The sequence below is a fragment of the Columba livia genome, chromosome 6 (genome assembly GCF_036013475.1).
Source record: "Columba livia isolate bColLiv1 breed racing homer chromosome 6, bColLiv1.pat.W.v2, whole genome shotgun sequence".
NCBI classification, from domain to species: Eukaryota; Metazoa; Chordata; class Aves; order Columbiformes; family Columbidae; genus Columba; species Columba livia.
Window position 1 is genome coordinate 3834172 of NC_088607.1, and position 14603 is coordinate 3848774.

Genomic DNA, 14603 nt, shown 5'->3' on the forward strand with positions numbered 1-14603 from the left:
TTTTAATTGCCAACCATGATTTTTGTTCTGCCTAGCCTGATTGTATTTATTTTATTGCGGGGGACATTTGGCCTCGCGATTGTTTTGAGATTGGGTTGGATGGAGAAATCATTGAGGATAGATTGAAGTTGGGCGCGCAACTAATTACGTCCTCCATCCCACAAATGGAAGAACTGCTTTCTTAATTACAGCTTCATAGGAAGGCTGGGGAATATCCGCCTGTTTCTGTGCCCTGCACATCTGCTTTTCTCCATTTTATCCGTCCTTGCCAAATCCTGCTCGGCAGCTCCTGCCATATTTTTAATAAGTGTTTCGAGTTGAGCTTCTATTGCTGGTTGATATCATCACGGACACCTGTCAAACAAAGACTGAATAGTTAACATCATTAGGAAGGAGTTCATTCATGGGCTTCACATTAAGCTGTGTGGGATTCTGATAATATGAGTGGTAATTTACCTGATTGTTATTAGTTTCTTTCGTGGAAAGTTTTCCTCCAGGGAGTAATGCGGGGCATTGAGATGGCAGGAGAAAAGAACTTTAATGGAGGCGTTTGTCCATCAGAAAATGCACTCTGTCAAAATTAAATACACTTTGCATATTGATTTTGTTGGGGAAGAAGTTGCAGCCCCAACATAATGAACAGTTTGAGCATTTTCAGACGCTAACTTGTTTTCTCCTGATGTGACTTTGTTCTAACCTGGTGTTTCTGCCTGGGACTGGAGTGGGATGGAATAGAGGTGCAAATTCATGTATATACTTTGAGATGCCGATAATGGAAATGCCGTTAGTGATTCTGCCTTTAGCTACACTAACAGCTTAATTTCTGTTGTAAGAAATATTTTGACTGTAGCAAGCTTCTGCTTCTGGAATTGAAGTTTTCAGCTTCTTTTAGAATGTTGCATTAATTATTAATGTGAGTGGGAACTGTGCTCTTTAGCATCCCTATGTTTAAAAAAAAATCAATTAATTATTGCTATAAATCTCAGAGATTATGCTGCAGTCGCGCTGCTGGGAAATTGGCCATTAACTACCAGGAAATCGCCGATCTTCCCTTAGTCAGAATTCAGTTGTACCAACACAAGCCTTTTCCTTTTATAAATTAACTATCGACGTGATGCATAATTGATAACCATTTATAATAATAACAATAATCTCCATGAAATTGTCATCTCGGTATGCAGCGGCTTTGTTAGAGCCTTCACCCCTCGCCTATTGCGTTTGTTAACTGTGTTTTCTGGGCATTTATTGCTTCACTGGTGTGGTTTTAGGAGAGCCGTAAGCTCTTGGCGAGGAGTAAAATGCAAGGTAGAAACGCCTGAGCGGACTATGTGAAAATGAAGAACCTGGAGTGTTTCAAGAGGATGGGTTAAGTGTTGCTGTCGCAGCTCTACAGAAGGGGAAGCAGAAGTTGAGGTCACAGACGTTGCCCAAGGTCAACTTTTGGACATCAGCCTGCATTTTCCTGGTTCGCGGCCTCTTATTCTCCTGCGTCCTATATTCCGTGAACCTGGTGTGGTTTTAGTTCGTCGTGACATTTTTGTTAGCAAATAATGCAGTGTGAAAATTCACCTGATGCCGAGGAGCTGTTTGGGGGCCGGTTTGAACGAGTGATACCAAGTTTGTGGTTACTGCTGGTTTTTCAGAATTTAGTTATCTTTATAACCCTTTCTTGTACTTTTTAGGCAGAGTGGTTGAGACTTTGCAATGCAATACAGGTGGCCACTCAGGAGAGGATTTCTTGCTGTGCTTGAGCCCATGCCCGGCTCCCTCTTCCCTTTCTCTCCTTGCAACATGGTGGCGTTTTCCTTTGTTTCTGGAAATCACAGCTTTCCACTAATTCTGCTCTTTTGGCACCTTTAAATAGCCTTAAAACTGGGGGGGGCAGGAGCCTCTTGGGCAGAATGTGTCCCTGGAGGGTTTGTAGCTCCTATCAGGGTCGTCTGTTTTCACCTTAAAATATAAAAGAGCGTATTGAGTCACTGCTAATATAGTGTAGCGTGGTAAAAAATAGTGTAGGGTTGAATTGTTTTAATTCAGTTGTCAGCGTGAGGTCTTGTCTTGTTTGTCTTGATTCATAAATACGGTTGTGGAACCTGCTTTGGCAAACTCATACCTGGATTTTGCAATGGAGCTGTTGGGTAAAAGTGTGCGATGGCACGTTTGGGGTCTGCAGCCTGAGCTCAGGTCGGAGCGTTCAGGGATTAAACAAACCTTTGGGTCTCTATAGGAACAAAAGCATCAGAAGTGAGAGGATCCATTTAGGGTCTGAGCGGACTGAGCGGTCTGAGCGGACTCTGTGTCACCAAAATACAGAAAATCCTGCAGCTGCTGTCCCTTTGCAGAGAATTTCTTATAAATCAAACACACACACCACTTTATGGATTGCTTTATTTCATCAGCATTTAAAGGTGTGCATGACAGAAATGACAGCTCTGGCACCCAAAGTTTAATGTTAGCCGTTCACGTATGAAGGTAAGGAGAGGCTACAGTTACAGCTGGAATATGTATCAAGGTCTAGTTGCAAATTCAAGGTCCATTGATGACTTTTATGGTGCAAGGCTTAAATAAGACACAAAAGTGGTTTGTGTGTCTGTGCGCAAGGACTGGAAGAGCAAAAGCTACTTTCCCCTTTTTATATACTGTCTTATAATCTTTCAGTGCCTGTGAGCCTACAAAATAGCTTAATGGTTTTTATCTGCTAGGAATAGATTTTTAAGAGAGAAATAAAACTGGGAAGGCCACTCCGCGCTCCAGCAGTTCTTGTGTATGATGCTGGTTCTTCTGATCACAGGAAGGATAAAGGGGCTGTAAACTTGATTTGCAGTATAAGATAAGGGACCGGTGGGACGCTGGGCCTGGAAGCACCAAACTTAGAGGTGTCCTTCCAGAAGCTGCTGTGCAGTTGGGGACGGGCAGGTCTCACCCGGTGGGCTGGAAATGCTAACGAATCCTTCCCTGTCTCTGCAGGATCCACAGCGGCGGTATGCACGCCGATTCCTGTGAATTTTCCTAAGGTCCTGGGGGAGTGCTTTGCTTTTTGAATCAGAAAGTTGCAAAAATATCGTCAAGAATGGCACTTGTGGATAAACACAAAGTCAAGCGGCAGCGACTGGACAGAATTTGTGAAGGTAAGAGTGTGCTCCGGTATTTCTGTAGAAGCCGATGGACAGTTACGGTAGAATATCTATTTTTTCATTGTTTTTTACAGTGTTTAGACATCAAGAGCCCCAGATCCATCTCTGACTCTTTGGTGTACACTCTGATAATTTTCTCATGCAAAGCAACACTCATGGAAGTTTTACTGTTGACAGCAAAATCAGAACAAAGTGTTATTTTAGCATGAATGTCTTAAGTCATATCTCTTAAAAAATTCCAGCTCTTAAGGAGCTAGGTAGTGGTCTTCAGGGTCACAGTTTGCAGTATTATTTGAAAGGCAGCGAAGTGAAATAGGTTTTGCTGGTGGATGGAAGCGCAGAGCTCGCAGAGGAGCTGCACTGCGTCCAGCTGAGCAAAATGTGTGGGGCTTTGTGGAGCTTCTAGTGAGTGTGAAATGCTCTCAGCGGGACAGGGTGAGTTTTGCCTTGATTTTCATGTGCTATATATTGCTTTCTCTAGCAAGCCAAAGTAAAACTCCTTTACTGTTGCTTTAATTTGTCATGAGTTTCTTAGCTTTGTTAGTTTTGCTCTCTTAATTTTGGAGGGGAGAGGGAAAGTAGAGAAGATGAGAGTTTGGAAGGAGTATCCAGGGTACACTGCAGTGTGGGGCTGCATATTTCTCCTATCGAATGTCATAAACACTCAGGTGTGGTACGTTATCTCATCTTCAAATTTTACTTTGAACTTGACTTAAAAGAGTTGTATCAGCTGAGCCTGGATTTTCAAAAGCTGCCTTCCCGGTTTGATGTTTACTGTCAGATCTAGTTGCTGAGTGTACAAGAAATTCAAAAGGATCCTGCGACAAACCTGCTAACAGAGCTTTAGATATGATTGAAGTTTAGATTATTTTCCTCTGATATATGAGCTTTTTTCTTCTTTCTTGGTCAAAAGATTTTCTTTTCTAATCTGTAAATGTGCAGAAGACATAACTTTTTCAAGTATACTTTGTCATTTGCCGCTTGTTTTGTGATGTGATTGAACTGGTGGGATTCAGCATTGTAAGCACTGTTGTGTTGTGTTTATAAGCAACAGATTAGGACTGAGTATAAGCAGAATTATAAAAATTACCTCGAAAATGCAAAAAGCTTAGGATTTTCCAAAATAATAGACTTGTAGGACAGTGGTATACTATACTGGCATCTCCGATGGCTATTTTGTATTATTGGCTCCTAATCTTGGATTATAACATAGCAAAGCACTGATGAGGGGTCACTCCAGCTGCTGTGAAAACACACTTTGAAAAACACAAGCATTATGTTGTGTAAGTAATATGGAATAATCAGTGAAACGTGATGAGAAATTAGGGAACAACTTCAGGGGACTGAGGAGTCTTTGCTGACAGCGTGGTGCTCGGTGGGGAGAATCTCCACCGCTCCATCAAGCCAAGTGCAATGAGGTCCAAAGAAGTTGCTTTTGATGAGTTCCTGTTCTGTGGAAGCACTTGCGCAGCTTTTCGGGATGCAAAGCTATATCAACCTTATGAAAAGCTCAATGTTTTGTAGTAGGCAGGTGGGTTTCTGTGCTTTTTGTGAAGTTGCATGTACCGGACAATCCCTTTTCACAACACAAACCCTTGGGGAGTTTGCTGGGAAATGGCTTTATTCCACGCAGCAGGATGATGGCGGGTCTGGAGGTGAAATATCCTCAGGCTATGTGTATAATCACTATCCGTACTGCCGAACGATAATACTTAACAATTCAAGTCTTCATTGTACTGTACAAACTCCCACTGACAGATTCTTCACATGGGCTTACGAAAAACATAACTGGTCACATGTTGAGGGAAATGGCTTACAAACTGCCGTGGTATTAAAAGAGTATATTAAGAAGCTGCAGTGTTTATATTGCTCTGTTAAACATGCATCTGGCTTGGAAAAATAATCGAAGCCATACAAGGGGGTGGTATCTTTGAAAACGATGGTTCACAGCATTTATGAGCAGGTTTATGAGTCTTCCAGGAAGAGAAGCAGTTCAGTCTCGTTGCGTTACTCAGCTTGAACAGTTCATGGGGTGTTTTTAACATGCAGTTATGAAGTCTTTGTCTGACACTGTTACTTTTTCCTCCAAGCGGGCTGTTTTGAAGAGATGAGCTATTTGCACCAGGTAACGGGTTTTGCTCTGTAGGAAAATAAGGGTGGGATAAGGATGCAGGATTTAGGGGATAAAGAAACTTCTTTCTAAAGGCATTTGGAGCAGTCTGTTAAGAATTAAGCAAGTTTGTGATGCCCATCTGAATGAAGCTAAGTCAGAATGTGCCCGCAGTGATCTTGGCTTTAGCCGTTTCTTTCTTTTCTGGTTGTCCCAGAGTTTGGGTGCTGATTCTGTAATTGGATCCATGTGGGTGGAAAGATGTACCCAGTGAATGGCCGGAGCTATTGAAAATAATATATATGCAGTGGTTTACATAATTCCTGTTTGTGGAATTGTGTCTAATTACGTAGCGGGTCAAAATATGCTTTAGCGGTGGAGCTGCTAGTGCTGTGATTAGTTAGACTTGTCCAGCATCCCCTCGTTCAGATCCTGTTCCCATTAGTTTGTAATTTTGCCACATTTTAAATTCATTAGAGCTGAAATTTTCCGTTCCATGATGAGTTTTTACCTTGGGGTGAATTTAAAAAAAAATCCAGCAAAAATTGTGGAGCCGTGTCCGAGTGGGCGATGGAGAGGGATGTTGGTTTTGCTGTGTTTGAAACAGCGTGGAGCCACAATCCTGCAGCCGCGGTACCGCCTGCTCTGCTCCGGATGAAAAGGGTCTGAATTTTGCAGCAGAGTTGCTGTGGTGTCAGGAGTGTGCCTGTTATTGTTCCCAAATTTGGGGTCACGTCGTGTGCTCTGTAACGCTCCCCTGGGCACAGGGGTGGTGCGTGCGAGGCAGGGACCTCTTCTATCCTTCACAGCCACCTTAAGTTGTTCTGGCCATCTCAAATTATGTGATTCTACAGGTACGTGTGTTGTTTCTCCCCGTCCTGTAAGCCTGGCAGTTCCCTCCTGCTCTTTGGGGTCCGTCTTGGCTCTGCTCGGTGCTCTCACCAACCTCCTCCACCTCCCTCCGGGCAGCAGAAACCGAGTGAAGCTCTAGGTTGAGCAAAACCCCAGGGAATGGCAGGAAGATGTGCCAGAGGAGGTTTAGGTTGAACATTAGGACAAGGTTCTTCACCCAGAGGTGCTGGACACTCAACAGGCTCCCCAGGGAGGTGTCACGGCCCAACCTGACAGTGTTCAAGAAGAGACTGGACACTGTCCTCAGACACACAGTGTGACCTGTGGGGTGTCCTGTGCAGGGACAGGAGCTGGACTCCACGATCTTGCTCAGATGACAGAATGTAGGCAAGATGTGTGATATTGCTGGTTTTCTGTCTGTTTTTCTAAAGGGAAGGTTCAGCCGCAGAGTGTGGCCGCAGACGATCGTGTCCCAGGCTGCACAGTGCCCTGGTCACAGTGACGTCTTGCAGTGATTTCAAACCATCAGCAGCAATATCCTTCAGGGCAGCAGCTCACTTGCTTTTCACTTACGAAACAGCATGGGTGTAATTTTTCCTGTGCTACCTGGGGTAGAACCAGGTGTTCGGCAGTGCCTTTGAGAAACCACGCGCTCCAAAGGCGGCAGCGGTCCAGGTGCGTGGCATCCCTCATTCCCACGGGGCTCTGGTACTTAAATAGGGCAGTCCCATGCAAGGAAATCACTTGAAGCATCACTTCTGCCCAGCCGGCTGCTTGTTCAGCTGTTCTTTATCCTGTGTTTCTGTGAATATGGTTTACAAAATTATTAAGTAATACTGAGAATGAGGAGCCCTCCAGAGTTGTTGGCGGTGTTTTCAAGAGCAGCCTGGCTGGGAAGCCAGAGGAGAAGATGCTGTGACACTGTGCAAGGTCGCGTTGTCTTTTTGTCACGGTGTAGTGGGGACACAGCAGTAGTGGTGGCACATCCAGGATCCGGGATGGCAGCGTCTTGCCTGTGTGTGAAACACGGGTTTGCCAGCCCCACTGAATTCCTCTCCGATGACCCCATGTACTGCATCTGCTCCAAACCATTGCAACCGTGCTACCCTGCTGCCTTCAACACCACTGCCGTGAAATTTTAATGCCTGGCTTTATAGGTTAAAGTTTGCACTGACATTTATGAGTCAGTTAAGCTTTCAACACACGCCCCGAAAGTGGCAGCCCTGAGATGAACAAGAAGCAAAGAGAAAAAATAATTGCATGGCCAAGCGAGCCCAGACATTTTCTGATAAGAGTTTTTGCTTCAGGATTTGTCACTATCCAGTAGGAAATCGTGTCTTTACATGTCAGCTTGTGCCACCGAACCCATCTGTACTTTGCAAAATAGCAGAATTGTTTGCAGTGCCAAACAAGCCATTCATATTCTTTGTTTTCTTCCAGGTCCTTTGATATGTCTAATGGCCGATAAATGCCAGCACAGTCACATAATACTTTTCAGTGGTTAATGCATGAGCCTCTCGGCTTTTTGACTTATTGACTTATATTCTGAGTGGCACCCTAGTGTCCTCTTTGGATGAGGCTTCTCTGGCGCTACCCTTAATTCATATTTCCTTTCGGAATTCCTCGAGCATTTACATTCCAGTCACTGCATTATCTGTGTGTGGCCTTGACCCTCTGCATCTCCTCCTTTATCACAAGTGTGATGGAGCGGCTGAGGGACCTGGGGGTTCAGCTGGAGAACAGGAGCTGAGGGGAGACCTTCTGATCTCTGAACTGCCTGAAAGGAGCTTGGAGCATGGAGGGGGTTGGGCTCTGCTCCCAAGTAGCAAGTGATGAGAGGAAACCGCCTCAAGTTGCGCCAGGGGAGGTTTAGATTGGATATTAGGAAAAAATTCTTCCCAGGAAGGGTTGTCAGGCATTGGAACAGGCTGCTCAGGGCAGTGGTGGAGTCACCATCCCTGGAGGGGTTTGAAAGGCATTTAGATGAGGTTCTTAGGGACATGGGTTAGTGCCAGAGTTAGGTTATGGTTGGACTCAATGATCCTGAGGTTCTCTTCCAACTGAAGTTATTCTCTGATTCTCTTCTATGATCAGTGGATGTGGAGCACCTTGGTGAATATTGATGTCTCTAAGATAGGTCTGAGTCCTTTAATAATATAGTTAGTCTTGAAAGTCTTCAATCAACACCTTCTTGTGATACACCAGGTAGCCACGATGGTGGTTTTCTCTCCATTGTCATGTTTCCCCCTTGATTTTGTGCCCATGCAAAGGAAAAGGAACAGGAGTGCTTGAGTGATGTACTTGCATTTTCAGGCCGAAGCTGGAAGGTCAGGATGAACCTGGAAACGTCTTTGTTCATCCAGCAGCCAGTTGGGTTGGTTGCTCATTATCCAGTTGTGGCATCTGCTGTTTGCTGGGTTTAGACCAAGCTGCGTGAGGCTGGTTAAGTCGCTTCAAGGGTGGACAGAATTTCTGAATTCCACATTTCCACCTGTAATGGAGACCAATGCAAACCACATCCAGTAATATTCACATAACTATACTGTGTCATGCTAGGCATTCTGGTAAATACAAACCCGGATCTACAGCAGGGGTGCTTTGTACCTGCTGTTTATTTCAGTTTATCATCCACAAAAGTGGACTTAATATTCACACTGTCAATTACGGCTTGTGGTGCGCGTTCTCATTGTTAAAATCTTGTCATTAAAAAAAAGCAAAACAACTCGCAATAGAATTTCCCCTGAAGAATTGCATTGGTTCTGGCTTTCCAGCAGTGTTCGAACAGTGAGGTCTGTCCTTGAGGTCTGGGCTCACACACCGTTAACAGGAGAGTATGGAATAATCCTCATTCAACAACTACAGTCCATTTGCTTGAAAAAGCAGAGGAATCTTGTCCATAGAAGCAGAAGGGAAAATGTATTCAAAAGACACAAGACATTCAAAACGAGAAGTTGTACAAGCAACCTGAATTCTGGCGTTCCCTCATTTTCCAGACCTTAGTGTTCTGTTAACATGGTATCGTGTAGGAAATAATCAGTGATAAGACATTGTGGTACATGTCACGCCAGAAAATGAATGGTTTCAATGCTCAGCATCTCTGTTTGGGACCATTGGACGTCTGAGGGTCTCAGGAGTGACTGGACAGCTCTGGAAAGGAGCTGCCTCCAATTCTTGCTCCTTTGTATAATGTAACTGTGGCCAAAATGAGCACGTTTGACATCTGGGTGGAGGAGTTTTCTTCCATTCTTGCAAATGTGAATGCCAAGTAGCATCTGATAATACTTATTTTTACTGCTTAGAAATAGAATCCTATTATCTCAGGAAATTCTTATCACCACTAGTCATTTGATGAGAAACAATGAGTTAAAGATGATATCAAGTGTGGAAGAAACTGCATGTCCTGAGTAAAAGCCACTTATTTAGAATAAATATAGACCTTTTTTTTCTTTTCCTAGTGGTTTTGAGTTTCTTTGTTCTCTGCAGAGAAAACACAGTACAAGGATTTCCCCCCCAGAATAAAGCTTTTAATATATTTTTAAGTTTCCACCTCAAAGCACGTAAACTATGAGGCTTTTTAAGGAAGGGTTGCTCTCCACATTTTGCCTAGAGAAAAGCAGAGTTAGCTCGTCAGATCCTCGGCTGTTGCACCCTGTGCTGGTTTGTGCTGACCGAAGGTCTCTCTGCCTGCTCCTGGTGTTTTATTCTGCTGAGAGTCCATATGAAGTTCTTTAGGCTTTATGGAGCTTTCAAAAAATCCTTTCAAATTCACACAAAAGCTGGATTACACCTCATTTTACCAACATGGGCAGTGAAAAGTCCGCCATCCAGCAGTGCTCTTAATTACTCATTTGCTGATAGAGGCGTAGCAAGTTTGGGAATTGTCATGAACAGATTTTGTTAAAATGTTTAGATGTTTTTAAAAAATCAGACAGAATCCTATGAATGAAGAAAGTTCAAGCAACATCAGTGGGTTCACAGACATTATTCAAGCTTCTCGACCTTATTCCGTGATTTTCAAGCCTTTTGCTATGCTGAATTAAGAGCTCTTTATATTTGCAAGTGGACGCTTTCTGCGTTGGGATGGAGGAACGCGCAGCTCCTATCTATCTACAGCTGTGCTGTTGTCTTTAGAGCATGGAGGCAGCCCTTCCAGTTCTGGGTTGATGTTTTTTATATACACGTACTAATGTGCAGTCTGTCGTGGGGGGATACGCATGATGAGATGTAGGACTCGAGCCAGCTATGAAACCAGCCTGACAAAATCCCCCAAGCATCCAGGAAAGGGTAAGACACATTTAGATAAGGTTACAGACAAGAAATTCATTAATTTGGTATGCAACTCTTTTTTTGTAATAGATACATGACTCAAGCTATTGCAAGAAGGAGGAATTCCCTTTCCCCAAGACTTGGGTGCTATATGCACAGAAATAGGAAAAAACACTTCTTTTGTGTCTCCTTGCATTTAAGCCCACATTCATGGTAACTTAATACATGTATAGCTCTTAATTCTGCCTTGTATTTTTCCATTTTCCCCAGCCCTAAGACAAGGTTCCATGTAACACGCTTTATAACTTCTTGTCATTAATTAAGAAACAATTACAGCCGATGACTTCAATACCATCAACTTAATTTTCATCCCTACCACATTTCCCATTTAAATTAACTGGTTTATGGATTAACATGTTGTCATCGTATCTGGGTTTTTCCTCCTTACTCTAAATCCTCCCCCGCATTTAAAGATTACTCAGAAAAATGATAATAACCCCAGAATATGCAACGAGAAGCCGCATTAAGGGGTTGTCGGAGCAGCGGCCTCGGGCCAACCCTGTCACGTATTCCTGAGCTCCGGAGAAGAAGCAGAAGCCGCCTCCAGCATCCAGGGGGTGGAATTTGGCTGCTTTACCTCTTCCAAATATGTGATGTGATGGGAGATGATCAGTCCTTGGGGACAGATGAGAACAGGATGGATTTTCCTTCAAAATACCAGAGAAAAACTTGTATGTAACTCCAAAGTTAGAATCCTTCAAGGAGTGGTGGCGGTTGGATCTGGACCAGATTTTTAGGTTTGATTCTGACTCTACTGAATATTTACTAGCAAATATTTTGACAGGAGTTGGACATCTGGCTATACTAAGAGAAAAGTTGTGTAATTTGTTTCTCTGCTGCTATTTTTTTGTATCCATGAACAGATGTAAGGGATCCAAGTACCCAAACAGTGAAGGTTTTTGTTATGTCTTTTATATCTGAGAGCTTTCTTCAAAGAGCAAGTTTTCTACAGTTGGTTGTGCATTCGTGTTGCCTTAAAATTGAATGGCATTGATCCATTCTTGCGGACACTTTTATATAGTCCGTTAGCTTAACACTTCATTTGGTTTGTCTTGTTTTAGATTGTCTTCATAATACTACAAGAAAAGCAACACTCTCTGCTGCCATCTAGCACCTCAGAACTTACTGATCAGCAACTTCAGCTCACAAAATAGCCTTTAGTTCAAGATTGACACTTATTTTTGAGAGAAAATACCATTGCTGCCTGTTAATGGTAACAAGTATTTGACTGAATCAATAAAAGAAGCCAAAGAAGGGATGCGAGGCTGGTGGCTTTGGTGTCAGGTTGTCCCCCTAAGGGACCAGCCTGTGGGTCCCCATGGCAACAGTGAGGGGCCGTCCCCATGGGTGGTGAGGGACCACAGTAACATGTACCTGCAGATGTGCTACATTGATTTGATTATCGCAATACAATAATACAAAACACCAATCTTTCAAAAAAGCAGTGCATAAATATTTTTTTAGCTAAAGTAATATTTGTAATATCCTGTTTTGTTTTGGTTTTGGTTTTTATCTGCATTGGGAAATAGATGTTTTAAGCTCTTGGCATCATCATGGGAAGTAAGGCCAAGAGACACCCCGAGCCCCAGCTTGTTTATCTCCTCAAGACCGTGTTACAATCTAGTAATTAATTATTTCTCATGCAAAGCCCAGACATGCATGGCAGAGTTGAGAATTACAATATATACTCGTTTAACAATGGCTTTCTCTACTGCTTTCTGGGACAGATATAATTCCCATGCTTTTCATTACATGTGCTATTTAAATCTTGATCCTGAATTCTTATTAAAAACGAGGAGATTTGACCTCAAAGTCTAATACTCAGTTTTGGAGACAAGGTGCTTGATGTGATTTCTAGAGGATTATTTTTGAGCGTATTCATAGATTAGATCTTTGCAAATAGTTGAGGGATGTACCTAATGAACCTTGTTCAGCATCCAGATTGATTTCTGTTTTGTAGTCCTTGCAAGCGTGTAGTTTTGTGGTGTAGGGATACATCTGATATTTTGATTATCCCTTTGTTGATGCAGGAATGTGACAACGCTGCTTCTGCTCACTTTTATTGGAGCCTCCCCACGCTTGAAGGCAAAGTATTTTCCGATTGAAGTTTCAGGAGCTTGTAGGGCTCATCCCAATGGCTCAAAGCGTGTTTTACAGCTGGGCTTCTTGGTTTTAACCACAAGTGTATTTTAGATGATTGCTATAATAGCTTCCTGCATTTGTTACTTGCAGCTTGATTTTTCATCCCGGACGGCATATCACCAGGGATTTGCCATGGGAGCAGGATAACGCCAGGTGATAAGTTACCGTGTGCTCATCAGGGTGTTTTTCTGCAATAAATACAGTAGTATGGTGCCCTTCAGTGAAAAATGGGTGAAATACCTCCATCCAAAGAGTTCCTGGGATGTGGCAATGGCTTAAGTTGTGGCACAAGCTGGTCGGGAGGCTGGGAAGGAGCCCGTCTCCTACACCAAATTCCTTGTGAGCAGAGCGAGGCACAGAAAAGCAGCAGAGAGACGAGCAGGCAGGTCTGCAGTGATCAGGTTAAAAAGTCACTGTAGCTTCGTGATGTGAAATGCTGCTCAGCACAACGCCAGCTGGTGTGAGCGGAAGAGGCTTCGCATCCTCTCTTGTCACATCAGCCTGTGGGGTTTTGGGGGGATTCTTAGGAAATCACTCAGAATGTCACTGCAATATTGCGCCATCCGTTTTGAGAGTAAATATCTGCTTTATTTGGCGTGGGAGGCAGGCTCTTTTGCTGTGCCCCCACATTTATTTAGGGATGATATTGAGCTTTTATTTTCCATATGTGTTGAGTTACAAATGGATGTAAGCTTTTGGGTTTTGCTTTCAAGCCATCAAAATACAGAGTTACACGAGGCAATGATTGTTTAATAACCGGCTGATCTTAAGAGTGTTTTGTTGTAACGCACCAAGTTGGTATTTGAGTGTGTTTTGTTGAGCTTACAAAGCATCTATGCTTTTGGTTTGGAAATTGGTAAAAGCATGTGGCATGGCTTCAAGTGCTGAGTGCTTTCAGATGCTGTTCTGTTCCTTTGATTATTGAAAATTATTCCGGCACAATCCTGCTAATTTTCTCTTTGTACTCCTCTAATTTCAGGAGACTGTTAGAAAGTCCATCTAGGCAGAGTGCTTATTGCCACTGCGAGAGAGATTTTTGCAGAGCCAAATTTTAGTGAATGCAGTAATTTCCAAGGACTTGGAACATTTTCTTTCTGCTTTTCTTCTCTGCTTTTCTTTTTTTTTCTTGGTTTTTTGTAATTTGCGCGTGTGCACCACTCGCAGTGCCTGCTGTTCCTTTTCCCGTAGCATCCATTGTATATACCACAGTGTAGTTTAGCACCGACTCATTTCTGTTCCCCTGGCATCCTGCAAACTGATGGTAAGAGGACAATGTTCAGAAGGACTTCTTGAGCTTTGGGGGTCATTACTTGATACGGAAGGGGAATCTGCGAGGAAAAAAGTAAGCAATTTAATGAGTGACAGTGCCAGAGCAAAGTATAAAGGCTGCGTGTCCTGGTACCTGCTCTCTCCGTTAACATGGGATGTATCTGTTCTCTAGAGGATTTTTCACTTCCAGGGGTAGGATTACTTTGCCTTTGTAAGAGAAATAGCTTTTCCAATACTGATGCACCTTGACGGTTTTTGTCAGAAATGACCTTTGGCATATTGATGACATTTTTTCTCTCCCAGAAGGAAATAATTTGGGAGGAAACATCAACATGTCACTACATTTTTTTTTCCAATAGAAACAAGATTCATATTTGTAATTGAAAAGTATTTTACAATAATAAAAAGTAAAACTAAGACCAATCTGTACTACTTTGGTGCACAGAGTAATTTTCCAGCAACTTGCTTTCAAAACTTATAACAAAAGGTTTTACATGAGCGTGAATGGAATTTCACATCCAGCCTCTCCTGAGTCAGGGCTACAGACACCAGAAAATGTTGTTTACACAGTTGTGTTGCAGATTTAGCATCCTGGCTTCTTGGCATAGGTTTGATTTGTAAAACAGACTCTCCTCGTGGGAAGAACATGGCACTTCCTAGCACTAAGGTACTTGTTTCATATCCACTCTGAGTTGTTTCCAGGACCAGATTTCACACCATCCATTTTTAAACGTGGTGTTTAAACGATGGCCCCACCGTTCTCCTACTCC

At 43.0% G+C, this 14603-nt stretch overlaps 1 protein-coding gene across 5 annotated transcripts in view; it reads left to right on the top strand.

Annotated features, from left to right (window-relative positions):
- Positions 1–14603, top strand: part of CTBP2 (C-terminal binding protein 2) — a 139768-nt gene that overhangs the window by 75924 nt on the left and 49241 nt on the right. For all 5 annotated transcript variants that reach the window (XM_065066753.1, XM_065066752.1, XM_065066754.1 and 2 more), the window contains exon 2: positions 2968–3128. In XM_065066753.1, coding sequence (XP_064922825.1) covers positions 3071–3128 — 58 coding nt within the window. In that variant the 5' untranslated portion in view covers positions 2968–3070. The remainder of the gene's footprint in view (positions 1–2967; positions 3129–14603) is intronic.